This window comes from Pelecanus crispus, chromosome 4 (assembly GCF_030463565.1).
Source record: "Pelecanus crispus isolate bPelCri1 chromosome 4, bPelCri1.pri, whole genome shotgun sequence".
Lineage (NCBI taxonomy): Eukaryota > Metazoa > Chordata > Aves > Pelecaniformes > Pelecanidae > Pelecanus > Pelecanus crispus.
In genome coordinates, this window is record NC_134646.1 from 83,187,774 (window position 1) to 83,207,825 (window position 20,052).

At 38.4% G+C, this 20,052-nt stretch overlaps 1 protein-coding gene across 3 annotated transcripts in view; it reads right to left on the reverse strand.

Moving 5' to 3' along the window:
• Window positions 1-20,052, reverse strand: part of CTNNA2 (catenin alpha 2) — a 459,260-nt gene that overhangs the window by 398,336 nt on the left and 40,872 nt on the right. For all 3 annotated transcript variants that reach the window (XM_075708706.1, XM_075708705.1, XM_075708704.1), the window contains exon 2: window positions 13,810-14,005. In XM_075708706.1, coding sequence (XP_075564821.1) covers window positions 13,810-14,005 — 196 coding nt within the window. The remainder of the gene's footprint in view (window positions 1-13,809; window positions 14,006-20,052) is intronic.

Genomic DNA, 20,052 nt, shown 5'->3' on the forward strand with positions numbered 1-20,052 from the left:
CAGTATGAGATAGCATGAGAAAGGAGAAAAGCAGACCAAGGAGAGTCACCAGCATAGGGAAAGTCTATGGTATAGCCTAACAATAAGAAAAGATAAGAGAAAGAAGACAACAAAGAATACAAAGGAGAGCACTTGCAGGTTTACAGACAGCAAGAGATAGACGGCACAATAGCACTTTTAAAGAATTAAGTTATTTCATTTCTACTATCTGTTCACATTATGCACACACATTATTTACAGAAACCTGTATTTGAGACCCGATGCAGTTATTTTTACACCATAAAAGAACTTGTCAAGGATTTCTGAAATCATGCCTAAAGCATCAATCTACATGAAAACTAAGCCTTTGGAAAGATTTCCAAAATTAGGAATTACATTAAAAAATAATTTTCACAGGCTATAATGATCTTTCATCTCAACTTGACTTGGAAGCATTTTAATACCCTCACATTTCATTGCCGGTTTCAATCGGAATTCATATATCATACAGTTGTTAATATAACATAGCCCCTTATATAACTACACACGATGCATGAATGTTTCAAAACTGCAAGAGCTTCTGTGCCAAGAGATAAAGAGATACCCGAACATCATACTGTGAAATTACACTCTGGTGCAGGGATCAAAACACAAAGCCGATCTAGGGACCACCACCAACACGTAGAAAGGCAGATCAGTACATTTTGTATAATAAAAGGTTCATAAACGATACACGATTATTGTTAGATTTTCAACGAGAACAGAAGAAAACCAATCATTAGTGAGAGCGGCAAGTATAGGTGTCACCGTGGAAGCATATTAAGAAACGTGAGAGGTAAAAACTGTGCTTAACTATCAGGAAAAGTCTTCAGCTGCATCTATTCAATGCATTTGTCAGCAGAGGTATTAGTCCATATAGATTTCTATGCTAGCCTACCTAGAGCATCTTTGCTCCTTAAACTAGCATATCGGCGTGGCTTAGCCCCAGCCACCAACTGAGCCCCACGCAGCCGCGCACTCACCGCCCCTGCCCCGGTGGGGTGGGGGAGAGAATCGGAGGAGGAAGAGTGAGAAACACTCCTGGGGTGAGAGAAGAACAGTTTAATCATTGAAATAAAGTAAAATAGTGATGATGATGATGATGATGATGATGATGATGATGATGATGATAATAATAATAATAATAATAATAATAATAATAATATACAAAGCAAGTGATGCCCAATGCAATTGCTCACCACCCGCCGACCGATGCCCAGCCAGTTCCCGAGCAGCGATCGCTGCTCCCTGGCCAACCCCCCCAGTTTCTATAATGCCCATGACGTCATATGGTATGGAATAGCCCTTGGGCCAGTTTGGATCAACTATTCTGGCTGTGCCCCCTCCCAGCTTCTTGTGCCCCTGGCAGAGCATGGGAAGCTGCAAAGTCCTTGACTGGCATAAGCAGTGCTGAGCAACAACTAAACCATCAGCGTGTTATCAACATTCTTCTCATCCTAAATCCAAACCACAGCACTATGCCTGCTGCTAGGAAGAAAATTAACTCTGTCCCAGCCAAAACCAGGACAGATGTTTAGAGCTAATTGAGTATTTTCACCTCACACTGAACAGGAAAAAAACAAAAACAAAAACAAAAACCAACCAACCAAACAAAAAAACAACAACAAAACAAAACACCAAACCTCACCAAATCTCGCATCCTTAGTTTTCACTGAGGTAAAGGCAGAAAAAGGATACTGGATTAGTCAGGAAAATCATATCCAAAGTGCAGAAAGAAAAGGGAAACAGGGAAAGGAAAGTGGAAATAAAGACAAATGAAGAAAGAAAATAAAAAGTTTGTCCTACTATGCAACCTCAAGGTATCCTTTGGATAGAATTACAAATGGGCCAAAATGATATTTTAAGTACCATGTGTGATCCTTGCACTCAACCAGATCGTGTCATATGCAGGAACACAGGGCTGGAAGGATTCCCAGATCATCATGTCTAGCTACTTGCTTCCACCTGCAATCATAGTATACAGTCTCCCAGTATTCATCATAAACAGACAGATTTATTCTACAACTCCCTCACCAACTTCTGCCTCTGTTATTGCTATGCCTGGGTTATTCCAGAACCTCATTCCTCTGAAACTTTCTTTTAATTTCCCAGCATATAGTACTTATGACAAATTTATACCTATTTCATTTTGTTTCAATGTTATACTAGAAATTCAACATAACTTCTGCCATGCCCAGGTATCCATAAAGGACATTCCTAATGCTCAAACAGTATTTTTTTCTGTTAGCCATACAGACTCAGAACAAATGGAAACAGGGCTTTTCTGCACAGAAAGTGTTCTTGGATGTAGAGGCAATAGGAAAGGAGCACAAAACAACACAAATGAGAGGAGAAAATGGAAACCACTTCAGCCAGTGGGAAATATATTGAGATTAACTGAACAGTAGCTTAATTTAGGCAGATGTTTGTGGGCAATCATATCTAGCAAGTTAGCCTTAAATAACAGCATGATCACAGTAATAAAATTGAGTCATTTAAAACAGTAAGGTCCAGAAGAAACAGGTGAAAGGAAGATAGGGTTGATATATTTTTGTGAAGAAAAGCAACATATGTTTCATCAAATACTGTAGAAAACACACAATAATATAAACAGAGTACACAAACTGAATTATCTGCACTTAAAACAAACACAAAAAAAAATTCCAAGCACAGCTCCAAAAGACAAATTTGGAACAATTATGGATGAATGAGATTTTCAAACATCACAAATCAAAATCAGTGGAGAGTCTAGACTTTCATTTTTGGTAGTTATAAAAATAATTCTAAATTCCATAGTCACTAGAGAACGGTCTCCTTTCCCCATTTTCATACATAAAGAGCAGCCATAAGAACTTGCAGACCTAAAGTTTAAAAACTTATTTATCTCTGATAAAGGGACTAAAACTGAGAGAAAACGAGATAGCTGGTGATCAGAATACTATAATCTGACACTTCGCAGAGGAAAGCAGCATGTGTTATTTGATTATAACATTTTATAGTCCCTCACTCTGTAAAGTAATACTCAGAACACTGGCCTTTGTAGTGTGTGAAAAGTGTACTCCAGGCGTGTTCAAAACGGTAAATAGAAAGACAATAAATTAAAGCCTTTTATACATTGACTATGCACCTTTTAGGATTCAGACATTAGGATGTGTATTTCAAATTTTCATGCTGTCATTTTTATTACTTCTCCCATCAACTACTGCTTTCTGAAACCATATCCAAAATTAAAGCCTAATCTGTATGGGAGAATGAAGCTTCTTCACAACTGCTTTTGAAGTTGGATGACAGCCATGGAAAATGTAGTCAAAAATAAAGAACACAGAAGGAAACATACTTTAAGGCAAGGAGGAGGACTGAGGAGAGTACGAGGAAGATTCCCAGATAAAGCTTATTGCTCCAAGGACTGCTTGTATCTTTCTCATTAAATGTGATTGGGTAAGTAGCAGAAATAATCCTGGAAACATGGATCAGAACCCAAGGTTCCTACTTTTTAGGTGAATTACAGCAGCATTTACAATAACATTCTGAACAAAGAAAACCTTCCTTTTTTAAACTGAAAATATATTTTAACACCTCATTTATAGAATCATAGAATTGTTTAGGTTGGAAAAGACCTTTAAGATCATCCAGTCCAACCATTAACCTACACCACCAAGTCCACACTAAACCAATCAAGGGTAGACTAGACTAAACCATGTCCCCAAGTGCCACATCTGCCCATTTTTTGAATGCTTCCATTTACACTTACTCAACAGACTGAAAATTCTTTGTGTAAGTTTGTTTGTAACCTTTTTCCGTGTAATCATTACTAAATCACTCTTGAAATTTTGCAGTTACAGTTTTTGAAAGGTTGGAAATAATCCTGTTTTCATCATTCAGCACAGGGAAGGGAGCAGGACTGGAGAAGCAAAGGCAACAGGGCAGGAAAATGGTGCAGAGCAGAAGGAAAGCTGTCTTTCCCTTTCGGTGAAGGTTGGCTTTCTAACACATCCCATATTGTCCACTAACTCTTCATTCAAAGCAATGCAACTGAAGCATGAAGTAATAACCAAATCTCAAGCTCACCTTGACTTTCTCCCTTGGATGGACTACTTCCCAATTTACATCTCCACGACAATGTCTCTGCACTGCTCCAGATCACCCTCCCTCCCAGTTTCCCTAACCCTATCCACCGCTACCTTAGACAGCTGGTGAAATTCATATTACCTTTGCTCTGTTAAAAACTTCCATCACTGGTGATGGAGGTTTGAGAGGGCACCTACACACAGGCATCTGAGGTTGCTCCATTGCCAAGCTTGAAAGCCATCTCTTTCCAAATACTTTCAATCTGACTGAGGTTGTAAAAGCACTGATTTTCCAGTTCAAAGGATGAATCAAACTTTTCCTTTTTTTTTTCTTTTTTTTTTAGAATGTTGGGTTGAACAAAAAGAAATTCAGTTCAGAATTTCTGCCCAATGAATCAGTAGTGATTTCAAGCACACAGCTGCGATCGAGACGATGTTTCACTAGCACATAAATTAGAACAGCTTCAAACAGAGAGGCCGAGATGCTCATCCCATGGTGCTCTATAGCTTTACAGGAACAGCGTTCTTCTGAGGGGTCAGAGACTTCAATTCAAATCTCTATATTGAATTACGCACAGAGAGGACTTAAATACAGATTTCACGCATGCTGGAAAATCTCCTTGCAGAACATTGTTCATGGTTATCTCAAAACTTAATTGAAAAGGCTGTACATTTAATACCGCTGGGGATTACTGACTGTGGACTAAGCCTACCCAGTTCTGGAATTATTGCTGGAAGACAGAACAGGGCATGATAACTGCCTACGGTACCTCTTCCAATTTGTATGAACCTACAACTCTAGTGAAACTATTTTCCAAATTTGACCTGAATTCAGAAACTTCATGCATACTGATACTACACTGTGATGGGTGGTAGTGTAAAATATTTACTGAAAAATATGCATTAGTTGCAATCCCTTGACAGATTTCTTCATTTAACTCTGGTGTATTTCTGCAATCCTTTCTCAAATAAAACCTTTCTTAACAGAACTATTGCTTCTAAATGAACAAGAAGCAATTTTAGGATCTGATTTTAGAATTCGGGTCAAATATTTCTGGAAGAAACACTATTTCTAAAACTTTCAATTTGTGAGTATAATTTAATTTTTGACAACTGTCAGAAGTCAACATTCTAAAGCAATTTCATTCTTCCCTGCTATAGAGTCACAACAGTAATAAAATCTTCAAGACAGACAACATAAATAAATATAGTATGAAAAAGGAAAAATCACCTAATATATTCATTTATATTATTTTTCAAACACATATCACTGTGCTTTTGTAAAATCTGTCTCAAACTGTCATATTTGGGCAATATATCAAACACCAACCACCCTTTAAAACAAACATTTCTCAGAAATGTAACTTGCTTTCATAAATTTAAACTAACATGAGCTTAAACAAAATATTGAAAAGTGAAATGAATACTAGAAAAGCTCCAGCCAAAACTGTAACCAAAACAAATCTTTTGAAAATGGTGCAGAAAGTACAGGCTCTCAGTCCTCAGCTGGCTTTACCAAGAACCAGGATCATCATCAGTTCAAGACCTCCCCAACTGCCTGAACTATTAAGGACAGAAAATCAACTGTACGCATTTCATTTTTCTCTATTTTTAGCTTCGTGCTCAAGGATACAGGACTCACTATGGACGGAGGGGAAGAACATTTTAGGACTGCACAAGATTTGTGATGAGATTTTTAGGGGAGGAACCAAAGGTGGGAAAAAGAAAGGACCTAGATGATTTGGGGAGGCACAAGCATGGGAAAATGGAGGGATAAGAGGCCAAGAGAGTTGGGGTTGTTCAGCCTGGAGAAGAGAAGGCTGCAAGAAGACCTTATTGTGGTCTTTCAGTGCTTAAAGGGGGCCTATAGGAAGGGTGGGGAGAATCTTTTTAACAAGGCCTGTTGTGACAGCACAAGGAATAATGGCTTTAAACTAAAGAAGAATAGATTTAGACTGACTATAAGGAAGAAATGTTTTACAGTGAGGGTGGTGAGGCACTGGCAGAGGTTGCCCAGAGAGGCGGTGGAGGCCCCATCCCTGGGAACATCCCAGGCCAGGTTGGCCGGGGCTCTGAGCACCCTGCTCTGGTTAAAGCTGTCCCTGGCACTGCAGGGGCTGGGCTGGGTGGGCTCTAAAGGTGCCTTCCAACCCAAAGCATTCTCTGATTCTATTCTTCTCCCAAGTATCTAGCGATAGGACAAGCGGAAAAGGGCTCAAGCTGCACCAGGGGAGGTTTAGATTGGCTATTAGGAAAAATTTCTTCACAGAAAGGGTGGTCAAGCATTGGAACAGGCTGCCCAGAGAGGTGGTGGAGTCCCCATCCCTGCAGGGGTTCAAAAAACCAGTAGACGTGGCACTCTGGGACATGGTTTAGTGGGCATGGTGGTGTTGGGTTGATGGTTGGACTGATGATCTTAGAGGTCCTTTCCAATCTTAATGATTCCTAGTTTTTACTTTCATTAAAAATAATCGAGCCACCAAGCCAGGAAACATGACATTGCTACTCTACCCTTAATTGGTTTAGTGGTGGACTTGGTAATGTTAGGTTAATGGTTGGACTGGATGATCTTAAAGGTCTTTTCCAACCGAAACGATTCTAAGATTGTATGATAAAAGGGGCTAGTAGCATGTAAACAAATTGCCGGTCAATGCACTTGTCCAGCCATGCCTTGGGCCAGATTTTCTGATTTCCAGCTGCTAGAGAGACCACAGTGTCTGGAGGTCAACTGAGATATCTGCTTCCATGTGCTTGTGTCTGTGTGTATCCTTGGGAGCGGGGCAATTGGGGAGACCAGGATCTTGGGGCCAGCTATGGGAAAGACTGAGAAGCTAAACCCAGCTACTGAAGGGGATCTACATTATACACACAAATACCAGTATTTTCCATTAACAGACCTTCAATCCCAATCAACCAGAGCAGGGAAGAGGACAAGATGCTTGGTGCCGTTGGGTTTGTTTCATAGAATCATAGAATAGTTTGGGTTGGAAGTGACCTTTAAAGGTCATCTACTCCAAGTCCCCTGCAGTGAGCAGGGACATCTTCGACTCGATCAGGTTGCTCAGAGCCCCGTCCAACCTGACCTTGAATGTTTCCAGGGATGGGGCATCTACCACCTCTCCGGGCATCCTGTGCCAGTGTTTCATAGAATCACAGACTAGTGAGTGCAGAGTGTCTGATGTGTGTAGTCAGCTGTGTATATATGTATATGTGAGCTGTATATGCGTGTTTGTGTGCATGTGCCTACTGGGAATATATGCTCAGCATCGCTGCTGCTTGGACCTGGGGCCATGGAGCTGCAGCAGCCTCGCTACTGGATTTGGGAACCCCTGACACTACTTATCTGTATAACAACTCTTTGAGATTCTGTACCAGGTCTGCTCTCTTTCATTAAAAGTGTTTTAAATCATTTTAGAAAAGGAACTTTAATGTCTTTCAGAAGCTAAATTCTCTGAGAGCTGAAAGATAGTAAATGAATTTGAAAAGGGCCTGAAAGAGCTAGCATTACCGTATTTGTATAGAATGACATTTAGCATGCCATATTTCTTAGGATGGGCACTGCAAACATGAATAACAATTGAAGTTGCTTCCAAATGTAACAAGCAATTCAAAATAGATTATGAATATTTTTGAATAACAAAATAGAGTTTTCAGACCATAGCTCCAGTGACTTGCTGAATACAAGACTTAAAATCTACAAAGCTGTTCTGCTGGACAGGCGTGAGCCGTCAGAGAGATTGGAAAAAAGCAAGTTGCCAATAGCATAGATGATATTGACAAAATAGAGAATATGCTTATTATACACACAGGTTCTTTCAAAAGTGTAGACCAAGACTCATTCTCCCACTAAGCAGGACCGACCACAAGCCTCACTTCATCGTTCAGAAATGGATAGCAAGTCTACTTTGTCTAAAATAACTGTTTTTCATTAATTTCTTCTACACACACATACACACTCTTTCCCCTATCTAGAAATAGTGTTCACTAACTTTTATAAGCACAAAAAAAAAAAAAGAAAGAAAAAGGAAAAAAGAGAAGAAATTCTCATACTTCAGTGAAAGTATTCTAAAGAAACGTAGGGAGAACATAGGTTTAAGTGAAAAGACCAGATATTTTTTTTCCTAAAAATATTTCTCTAGCCCCTAACCCAGGTAAGAAACAATAGCTCAGGTTATGTAGACAAATTCTAAGTAATAAAATATTAGTATCAAGGGCTTTGTTGTTTTGTTGGTTTTTTTTTTTTTAAATCCATTATTCCTCCTTCATACTTGCCAGATTCAAACCCAATATCCTACAGTTCATTCATTCAACTCAGCCTTCGGGAATAACAATCAGCCAGAAAGACTCAGAAAAATGGCAAAAATCAGTGCTTAGTTGTTGCAGTAAGAGATACCTTTAAATACCTTCAATTGCAGATCAACCCTTCATTTTGAATTCTTCGCCGGGACTCAGAGTTGAAAATGGATGCAGAAATCAGACAATACTTCATCATTTGCTTTCTTTATAAAAAGAATTTCCTCCTCTCCCACGTCATGTGATAGTTATATTGTGACAAGTCTTTTAATGGCTTCTACAGAAACACCCTTATGAAGTAATTCCACGTCCATATAGTTTATAAACAAGGAAAAATGCTGAAGAACTAGCAAAGAGACAGAGAAAGCAAGCCTACAACACATTAGTTGACTTCTTATTAACCAAATGAACCAAAGTGTGATGTATTCAGCTGGGGTGTTTTTATATTTTAAATGTAACTTTAAGTGTTAAACCCAAGCTATTCCAGGAAACCTTTTAGATACTAATGGGTACAAACTTTTTTTTTTTACTTTTTGTTTGTTTGTTTGGCTTTTTCTTTTTTTTTTTTTTTTTTTAATCAGGACAGCAGAGAGAGTAGATTGGGTAAATCAGGGCTCCTGGAGTCTCTTGCAGGTGACTCTGCTAAGCATGTACATCTGAGGCATCAGTGCAACATGCTGTGGAAGATGCACTGCGAGGACTGGGTTTTAGGAAGGAACTGTTGGTCTAACAAGGTCTAACTGAAAGAAAATTGTACAATCAGGACAAGTCTCCTAAAATACAAATTGCCAGCTGAACTAGGGTACTGCTGTAAGACGCAAAGAATGTTGTGTATTTGGCTAAGAGTTCGGCAGTCTCCAGGAACACAAAACTGAGACAGTTGGGACAGTGGCTGTCACATTACAAATATCAAGACAGAATCTGTCTCTCTCCATGTCCTCCTGCTGTCACTGAAATCAGAAGAGCTTAAATGAGCTTAAATAGCAATATAAATTATTATAAAAACAACTGGCACCTTGTGTATGTTCTATGGTTTTGGAGTTTGCTCCCACCACTTAAGATACGAACATTCCCTGCTTTTCTCCCAAAGTAACTGAAGACAGGAGGGAACAAGTAAGGAAGAAGAGCTGTCACAGGGTTTAGTTTAAAAATCTTCTTTTTAAAATTTTTAAAAACTAGGTAGTTAAATGCATTAAAGCATTAAAAAAAATAATACTTTTGAGTATATTCCATCACAGAGAAAAAATGTTACCAAGAAAGTTAAAGTCATTTTTGTGTGTCAGATATTGATACATACTTTCACGCTTACTGACAGTCATGGAGTACATGGATCATATCATACTCTTTTTATGCAACGTGCACAAATGTGCACGAACAAAAAATTAAGTCTACCCTCAAGTTCATGCTGTCTTCAAACACAAAAAGAATCATCAGCTATTTTCTGTCCCTGTATTGAAGTATAAATTTCAGATTATGGTGTGAAGTTGTATCTACCCTGCTTGAAAAGAAAAAAATTAAAACACAACAACCAGCTGCTAGATTAAATCATGCTTTTAATGGAAGTTTTAGCTATATGCCAGAAAACTTCTAGGAAAATTACATTAAAATCAGGCAGTCACTAGCACATACTTACAAGGTAGACACTGCCAAAGTCATTTAATAGATAGAATAAATTTACATAACTATCATCTATTTCCTTGTCTTGCTTTCCTCGGCACCCCAGACTGTTTCTTAATAAATTTAATCCGACCTGAGCCCAATGGACCAGCAGTTCATTGTAGACTTTTGTGTGAATCACAACCTGAATATCCCCTCCACAGGGAACTTCCTTCTCCAATGATCAATAAAAAACCAGTTGCACTTAGACACCTATGCTACACGAACATACACCTCTGTTCCCCTCCCTAAAAAGTATTTCTTATTTCTATGAGTTCTTCTTCACTTTCCTGCACTTCTCAAGCTTTGTAGTTTTCTTAGGGTTAGCGTAACCAAAACACCACACAAAAATCTCACTCGTCCCAAAATTTCAATATAAAATCATAGAATCATAGAATCGTTTAGGTTGGAAAAGACCTTTAAGATCATCCAGTCCAACCATTAACCTACACTACCAAGTCTACTCTAAGCCAATCAAGGGTAGACTAGACTAAACCATGTCCCCAAGTGCCACATCTACCCATTTTTTGAACCCCTGCAGGGATGGGGACTCCACCACCTCTCTGGGCAGCCTGTTCCAATGCTTGACCACCCTTTCTGTAAAGAAATTTTTCCTAATTTCCAACCTAAACCTCCCCTGGCGCAGCTTAAGCCCATTTCCTCTCATCCTAAGCCCATTTCCTCTCGTCCTAATACGCAGAAGACCGTCTGCTTTCCCTCACCTCTAACGGAAGACGACATGAACATCATCAGCATTTCCCAGGTCTCATCCATCCCCATCTGGGAGATCTTTTACACAGCTCTGACAACAGGGGAATAAATACCCAACAGCAAAGTATTCAGTGGCACAGCAATTGGATAATTTCTCTTAGATGGTTTTGAACTAAAGCTTATTTTCACTATTTTGGTATTTTTAAGACCTATGAGGCCAAAATATTCCTATTATGGAATTATTATGGGATATATACATACACTCATAGATACACAGTTATGAGATTTATGCATAACATATTCAATCCTTTTCATAAAATTATGTGAAATAAAATAAAACACATTAAAAATATATCTTCTTGCTCTCAGTTGTTTTTAGAAACTCAGCTTTGTAAATCAAAACTGTCGATCCTCAGCGTTTCATACAGCTATCCAAATATATTTTACCCTTCCACATTATTAAAGTAACAAGCATCTTAAAGCTATATCTTCTTTGCATTCACGTTCATTCCAAAGGATTTTGCAAATGACACAGTACATTCGCCTCATACCTTGCAATGGAAAGCACCTCTCTCCGGGATGAATTGCAACTGTCTATAGTAGCGTAAAATAGTATACAGCAATATAGGGCAGGAGATGAGGAGCACACCAGAGCCAGCTGGAACTGCAGCAGGAGACATTTTTAGGTTGATGATGTAATTACCCAAGCTGGAATTTTGCCAGAAAAATCAACCAGCGATACTCTGGCAAAACACAGCCTCAGCTCATTAATCCAGCTCTTTATGTCACTGAGCTAAACGTAGCATTTCACGTTGTACCAAGTCTGGTCTCGTTTACATGGCTCATGTGTGCTAATAATGGTGTTTGGTGTCTCCTGCTCTCCTAATTATGGACTCATGTTGTACAGACCCAAAAAAGCTGCTCCACTTTTCTGACAGACTTTTTTCTAGCCTGCAGTGTTGACAAAAGATGAATGCCTGTATCATTCTGCATAATACTGTTTAAGATCTTTTTTCCTCTCTGTTTCCTGCATTGTCTTTTTTTTTAATACAGATTAAAAAAAAAAAAGAATAAAAGGCTTATCATCAATTAAAAAGTCAGAAATTCAATCAAGAAGAAAACCAAAACTCTCCACAGCAAATCCTCTCAGATGCCTCCAGCTTTACAAAGCACAAATCTACAAAGAAATCGCAGTTAACTAATACAAAGCTCTAATGATAAAGAAAGATAATAAGAAGCTCTGATACCACGCTAATGAATGTGGTCTATTTGCCCAGATCAGAGAGCATGCAACAGTTTAGGCTGATGACTCTAACGCAGGAGAAAGCTCCTTGGGAGAAGCCAGCAAAAGCGAGTCAGCACCACAGCCCCAAAGGGAGAGCGCTGTAAATTCAGAGGGAACAAGGGCACTCGCATCAGTGCTGACGATGCTGTACTAGAATTTGACATAACACAAGGCAAGTAATGTAAGCAATGGGAAACTGAAGTAGTTGACAAATGAAAGTGCATGCCAGAATGACCAGGCATCAGCATCAAAATTCTAAATAAAAAAAAAAAAAAAAAAACCCAAAAAAAACCTACCCAACAAAACCACAACAAAAACAGCCAACCCCACCCCACCCCCAGAATACTGGCATAACACTGTACGTAGAGTATACAGCAAATACGCGACTTCTTATGATGCACTGGCAATTCAATATTAAAAAAAAACCCCAACACATAGGAACAGGAAAAGAGTGAAACTAAATATATATGTAGTGGGCAGGAGGAAGAAATAGCCTCAGGATAGAACAGACTAGAATATTCACATATTTTAACCCCGCCTGTTCCTATGATCATTTGAGTCCAATTTTCATGAACTGAAAAAAAACCACCATATGAGCGCTGGGGGCCTAACTCACTGAAAATCAGTATTTTATATTTAAGTCCTTTAGACCCCTTTCAAAAAGCTCAGCTGGAGATCTGCCAGCCTTGCTCTAACACCCAGGACCGATGATACTGGCAGATGGTATCTTTAGATTATAGGATTTACAATGGAAAAAACCTGAAAGGTACTTAATTCTGCTGCAATAAAGATAATTACAATCAAAGTCAATAAAAGGGAAAAGTTTTGTTATGAGCATATATTGAAAACATATTTTTCCCCTACCACACATGTAAATCTGAAAGCATCTGACATATATTTTACCTTCCACAGGAAAATTGTCAGATCATATCCATGATAGCATGGATATCCATGATATTTCTAAAATTTCAAAGCCTTATTTGAAAGCAGTTTTCTTATAATACCAATTTAAACTTCAAATATTAAATCATGCAAAACCAGGATTATTTCTGCCAGTAAAGAATATGTTATTATCCCATGCCTGAGTCCCATGCCCAACTAGGCAATTTTTTGTAACGTCACGTATCTGGAAACCTGCAGTTTAACCTATCCAGTATGCAAACCAGCGTTAATATTTATCTTGTTATCACCAACACCCAGAAGAAAATCCTGGGTTTAGTATTGCTGTTATCTGTATATTTTCAGACTTTGATAACCTTTGTATACATTTCAATATATACTTGAAACCACAAGGAATTCTATATTGCTGTACTATTTGATTGATAATTGTTAGATTGCTCAGAAAAGCATCCACCATAATCCTGATTGTACATTTGCACCCACGGGCTTTAAACCACTGCTCAAATTCAGCGAAGTGAAAAATCATGTCATTTTGTTACACAGCAGCATAAAAAGCAAGTTGAAAATGAAACAATAAGCTTTAGCACTGGGCAGCATGGCTGCTAAGTAATATTTAAGTTTACTATTTGGTGACAGAACAGCTAAAAGGAAAAAAAAAAAATTTTTTTTTTTTTTACCAAAGTTACAACATTCTTTATACCCACTGCCATTCACAAAGATATAGATATTTTAATACTTATATGCCATATTGCGGCTATACTGTAATATAGGACATAGTTTTAATGACATTATCAGAGCAGCTGATACACTTGTTTTGGAAGAAGTCTTTAAAAACATCAAACAGAACAGCTACCCAGCTGAGCATTTTGTTCCACATACCTTGTTTGCGTACATCCTCTACCGCAGCAACCAATTCCTCCTTGAGATCCTGGCTCTCTTTAGCAATTTGATCTCCTTTCTCTAAAAAGTTTTGAGTGGCCTGCTCTACTGAAGCAGCCAACACATGAGCCTTCTTGGAGCGCCCTTTCTTTTTGCCAGATGGTCCTTTATTGCTTGTGTTAACAAGCGTTGTTACCTTTGGGAAAGAAAAACAAGATTTTGTCAGTACTAAATGAGTCTTCAACTATTAAGAGCACAATAGATGGCCACCTAATTCCATACCCCCGCTATTTTCTCTGTCGTTGAAATGATGCAATGGTCACATGTATTGAATAAATAAAATTTATCGTTTAAAATCCGAAGCATGGCAGCACATACCTCAAAAAGAGTTCTTCCTTTAAATCTCTATTTAGTCTGCGCTAAGCAAATCACAGTCAAGCAGTGAAAGACAAAAAGATAAGAAATAGGTATGGAAGGTCATTGGTGCTAAAGCACCATTTTTGCCATTGTTTTTCATTTGAACAAAAATGAATAAGCCGATAAAATGAAAACCTAACACTTAAGGGTCAGAAACCATTCAAAAAGCAATCGTCCCTTGAGATAAGTACTGTCAGTTACATTCAAGTGGTGACAAAAACATTTTGGCTGTTTTCCAGACATTAAGGAATGAATAGCTCCTGCTGCAAAGTTTATATAGGTTAAAACTATTCAGTTTCGTATTGCTCCAGTACATAGAATCATCGAATCGTTTAGGTTGGAAAAGACCTTTAAGGTCATCCAGTCAAACCATTAACCTACACTGCCAAGTCCACACTAAACCAATCAAGGGTAGACTAGACTAAACCATGTCCCAAAGTGCCACATCTACCCATTTTTTGAACACTTCCAGGGATGGTGACTCCACCACCTCTCTGGACAGCCTGTTCCAATGCTTGACTGCCCTTTCCATGAACAAATTTTTCCTAATATCCAACCTAAACCTCCCCTGGCGCAGCTTGAGGCCATTTTGTCTCATCCTATCGCTAACTACTTGGGAGAAGAGACCAACACCCACCGCCCTGCCCCCTCCTTTCAGGGAGTTGTAGAGAGCGATCAGGTCTCCCCTCAGCCTCCTCTTCTCCAGGCTGAACACCCCCAGCTCCCTCAGCCGCTCCCCATCAGCCCTGTGCTCCAGACCTTTCCCCAGCTCCGTTGCCCGTCTCTGGACACGCTCCAGCACCTCAATGTCTTTCTTGTATTGAGGGGCCCAAAACTGGACACAGTATTCCAGGTGTGGCCTCACCAGTGCCGAGTACGGGGGGACAATCACCTCCCTGCTCCTGCTGGCCACACCATTCCTGACAGAAGCCAGGATGCTGTTGGCCTTCTTGGCCACCTGGGCACACTGCTGGCTCATGTTCAGCCGGCTGTCGACCAACACCCCCAGGTCCTTTTTGGCCAGGCAGCTTTCCAGCCACTCTTCCCCAAGCCTGTAGCGTTGCATGGGCTTGTTGTGCCCGAAGTGCAGGACCCGGCACTTGGCCTTGTTGAACCTCATACAGTTGGCCTCGGCCCATCGGTGCAGCCTGTCCAGGTCCCTCTGCAGGGCCATCCTACCCTCCAGCAGATCGACACTCCCACCCAGTTTGGTGTCATCTGCAAAATTACTGAGGGTTCCAGAGCCTTCTTTCAGGAAGCAGTCTGCCTGGCTACAGGAAGGTAATATTCTTCCATTTCCTAGTTTTTTCCACTATTTATATTTAGAAAGACTATTTTCTTTATTAGTTTTCTCTTGGAATTATTCTTCATGAAATTTCCTGAAGATCCTTGTGTGGTTGATCATTGTCTATTTAAGGATTTTAGAATTTTATAAATAAACAAACTAGGCTACCTCTGTAACCTAACTCAGGTTTAGCAAATTGAATGGATTTCTCCAGCACATCATCAGGATGATTATGAAAAGCTTTCACATACAGCAGGCAATAAAATTGTTTAAGCAGATGCTGAAATTCACATAGGAGACCCAAAGATGAAGAGAATAGTGTCGGAACTTAATCTTAATTATTTAGACTTATTGAACAAACTAGAACTATACTGCCAGAACAGTTCAGATAGCATAGAGAAGGAAGACATCTGCAGTAAAGATGGTCAATAAATTAAGTCAAATCAGACTAAATCTATTTCATAGATCTCTAGTAGATAGATGCAGGGGTCAATAGCTAAAAAAAAATGCTTGAAATAGCACAAACACAAAGAAGTTGTAGCTGGCAGAAGAACTGCTGAAGTCCTGCGAAGACACAGAGATCAGTTGGATTGCAGACTTCTTTTGGTACCCTAAAATTTTACTTTCCCAATAAAAATCATCAAAATCAGTGTCACTGGATTGTAAGTCTGCAAGTCCGCTCCTTCGATGCACGATTCAACTATCAGGCAGGATTCTTTTCACCTAACTTCACCTACAAAGAAGTTACACATCTGTTGTAGATGATCTACAAGTACTGAACTAATGCAGTCAGTGAATGGGAATAGGGACCACAGCTGTCGTTGAATACGATAAAACTGTGCCTACAGATAGACAGTCAATGAGACATCATCGACCAGGCAGGGAAATAAGAAAATCAGATTGAGAACAAGCAAATAGGGATTACATTGCTAAATTAGGTGAAATAAATCCTGAATAAATATTTTACCATTATCATTTCCAACATTTTTTGGTGTTATATATAAATACGTATTTATAGATAAATAGAGAGGTAGAGAGAGTGTGTGTGTGTTCTTTAACAAAATGTTGCTACATGTTGGATTTACTAGTACAACAATGGTCTCAGCAGAACCAACAAACCATTTTATGTTCAGCCCTCATAACACAACAATTATCTCCAGGCAACTTTAAATAAAATAAAGTAAATATCCTGATTTAATTTACACCAGCTGCATTGAGTGACGAGAGAGGCCTTCCTCCTAATACTGGTAAGTATGAGGCAAGTCCTGCAAAAATCCATTTCTTGAATGGGTAAGCACGTAACATGCAAAGGAAAAATAGTAATTGGTTGAACATACATGGATTTTAATAATGTGTGTTTTGTTTAATGGGAGCTGGCTTATCACTGGGTTTTTTTTTTTGTTTTTTTTTTCAAGAAAGCATAAGGACAAACCTAAAATTCAGATTTTTCTTACACAGAGTGAACGGCAGCTGTCTGTAACCCAGACTATGGAGAGTGGTTTGCTGAATTCCCAAGAAGGGGCTAGCTAGGAGACAGGCATCTTATGCAGCAAGCTCTGAGGTGGCTGCAAGGTCACATCAGAGGTGCAATTAAATCAAGAAATGAGAAATAAATATTGATCTGTTTTGGCCCATATATTGGGAGCTTTTTCTCTCTCTTCCTGTAATAAAACTAAGTTTTCAAAATAACTTAATAGTATACTTTTACAACAGAAACAGACAAAAAAATATATCTATATCCATTTAAAAAAGATAAAGGAATCCTTCTTGGGGAGAGGAAGAATGCTGAGAGTGGTTTGTTTTTAAAGAAAGTATGCTCACAGCAAATTATTTGTTTCAGCTTTAAATAGTGCTCTTCCTAGCACACTGGCATCTAATTATGGACACCTACAGAAATGCAAACAATTCTAAACCACCATAAAACAGTAAGAAATGTTTATCACAGCTTCCCAAAATATATGGAAATAGTTATAAATTAAAATAAAGTATTTAGTAATATTTTCTTTAATGCTTTTTTAAGATAGGATAATTGCTTTGTCCTACGGTGACTAATATGCAGAAATACAGAAAAATCACTTAAAGGTGTCTACCAGTGCTCAAAGTCTTCTCAGTAAAGAATCTGCGTCGGAATCTGTGTAGGGTAGATGTACACGCGCAGGTCCTAGCGATGAAGAGGAACAAGCACTGGCAGAAAACCTTTGTTAATGCACTGAGCTGCTCCAGCTCCAGAAGTAGCACAACGCATCGGAAATTCCTGCTTGCCACAGCAGACGGAGACTTTTGCTACCATTTCTTATAAGAGACATGTAGAAAACAGTATCCCCAAGGTAAATCAGCTTTTTCAAAAGGAAATGCTGGTGTATTCTTCTTGATCCCAACTCCCTCAAAAAAGTTTTGCTGCTGTTTTTCTTATTTATTATGTTTTGTTTCTAGCATTAAAAAAAAACCAACCCCAAAAACCCCATAAAAAAGTCTCTAGCATGTCAAAAGCTCAAACTCAAACATAACCATGAAATCATATAAGACGTGCTAGCAAGAGAGCACAAGTTCACAAATGGTACTAGAGCCACTGTTTGCCAATGTACCTCAATGATTTGTAAATTTGAAGCAAAGGCTTATAAATTTTAAACACTGGAGATCTACAAACATGAAATACATGAATAGCGACATCTCACTACCACCTAAACAACAGCTTTCAGATGCTAGGTTGGAGGGTTTTTTAATTTTATTTTGTTTTGCTTACAAAGAGGTGACCTGGCACACACAGGTAAGATCACTCACAGAAAAATGAAGGACAAATCTTGAGTCTAACTGGACTTTCAGATCAATTTTATATATATTTAAATTCCATTGAATACAATAAGAAGAAAGTGAATGAATGCTTCTTATAACTATGTTGGTTACTATTCCCCAAATTTATTTTTTATCTGGTCTGTAGCTATTTTTAATTTAGTTCTGCTATCTGAGATTACTACAATAATTAGGCCATATTGTGGAAACTTATTCTATCTGGAAATATTCATGGGCTTATATGAAACCCTAGTAGCCTGCTTTTTTGTTTCTAAATATTGAAAACAGATTTGAAAGCAAATGGAGACACTGTATTTCCCAATTTTGTTGATAGAATCCACTACAATAATTAAAATGACTGGTGACTGGACAAATTTCTTACTTTCTTACACTCTAAGTTAGGAAGCACCAGCAGGAACAGTTAGAATTTTCACATTACTATTAAAAAATAAAAAAATCAACTTAAATGTTCAGAACTTTAAGATAGATCTAACATGTTTCTCCATGAAAACAAATTTTGTAGGAAAAAAAAACCAAAAACTCTAAGATCAAAGAAAAGGCTGATGTAGATTAATGAAAAAAGTATTTCTTCATAGAAACTATAAAGAAAAGGAAGAGCAATATAATCTTCAGTGCGCACCACTGGAACATCTTCACATCTCCTGCTCTAACATGTCCTGCGGATGAGGACAGCAGCGTACACATCATGTCTCCTATCTATGATTTAATTTCATTTCTCTATTCCAGACACTTCAATCTGCTTGGAAAATTATTCAATAACACATCCACTTAAGTGAACTTAATAGATAAAGCTAATTATTTTGCTGAATCAGGGACCCAAACTAATTTGATCAAAATAATACTATTCATTCATTTCAGAGACAGTCTAGACACAAATACTGGAGGTTAGTTTCCTTAAGAAAAGAAATAGAAAACACACACTGCACCCAGATTTAATTTAACATGTGCATCTTTCAGCTACTTTTAACAAAAGTATAAATTGAAATCTCTGCCGCATATTATAATTTGCACATATAAATACATGTCCTTTCAAAAAAAAGTCCACATTCTGAATTTATCAATGACTGCAAGTATGGGAGTAAACATAAACAGAACGATGCGGCCCAACATGGACTACTCCCAATGTATAGCTGCAAAAATTAATTGGCCTATCAAAACTAGATCATGCAAACTTAGAAGGATAGCAAAAAGTCTAAAAACTTACAAGTTTTTAAAACTACAATTTCTGAGTGAATGAGAAAGTCTCAGGATGCTGAAGTGATATATACAGTAAAGAAAGCATTGCGAGCAGACACAAAGGGTGCATACATTCTTTCCAAAATGTAAATATTTTCCAAAGAACATGACAATATTTCCTAGTTTTGTACCATGAGCTAGAAATCCCTACTGTAATTGCTACTGCTATGTCTAGAAAGCTGAGCACCTTATTCTATGAACATTCATGGTCATCTTCCTTATGCACTGAGTCAGAGAAACTGTCATGGACTTACTGTACTACTGAAAGAATTTTATAGTGAGTATGTATTGTCTTCCTCTGCATTTATTTTTAGATGACTTAATCTCCATATTACGGATAGAGATGACCTGGTGCCAGCCATGGAGTGCAGGCTCATCAAGTTGGAGATGATGGATCGGGGGGATCGGTTGATATGCTTCAGGGCAGGGCTGTCACTCAGAGGAACCCTATAAAAGTCAACAAGGACAACTGCAAAGTCCTGCACCAATAAGGA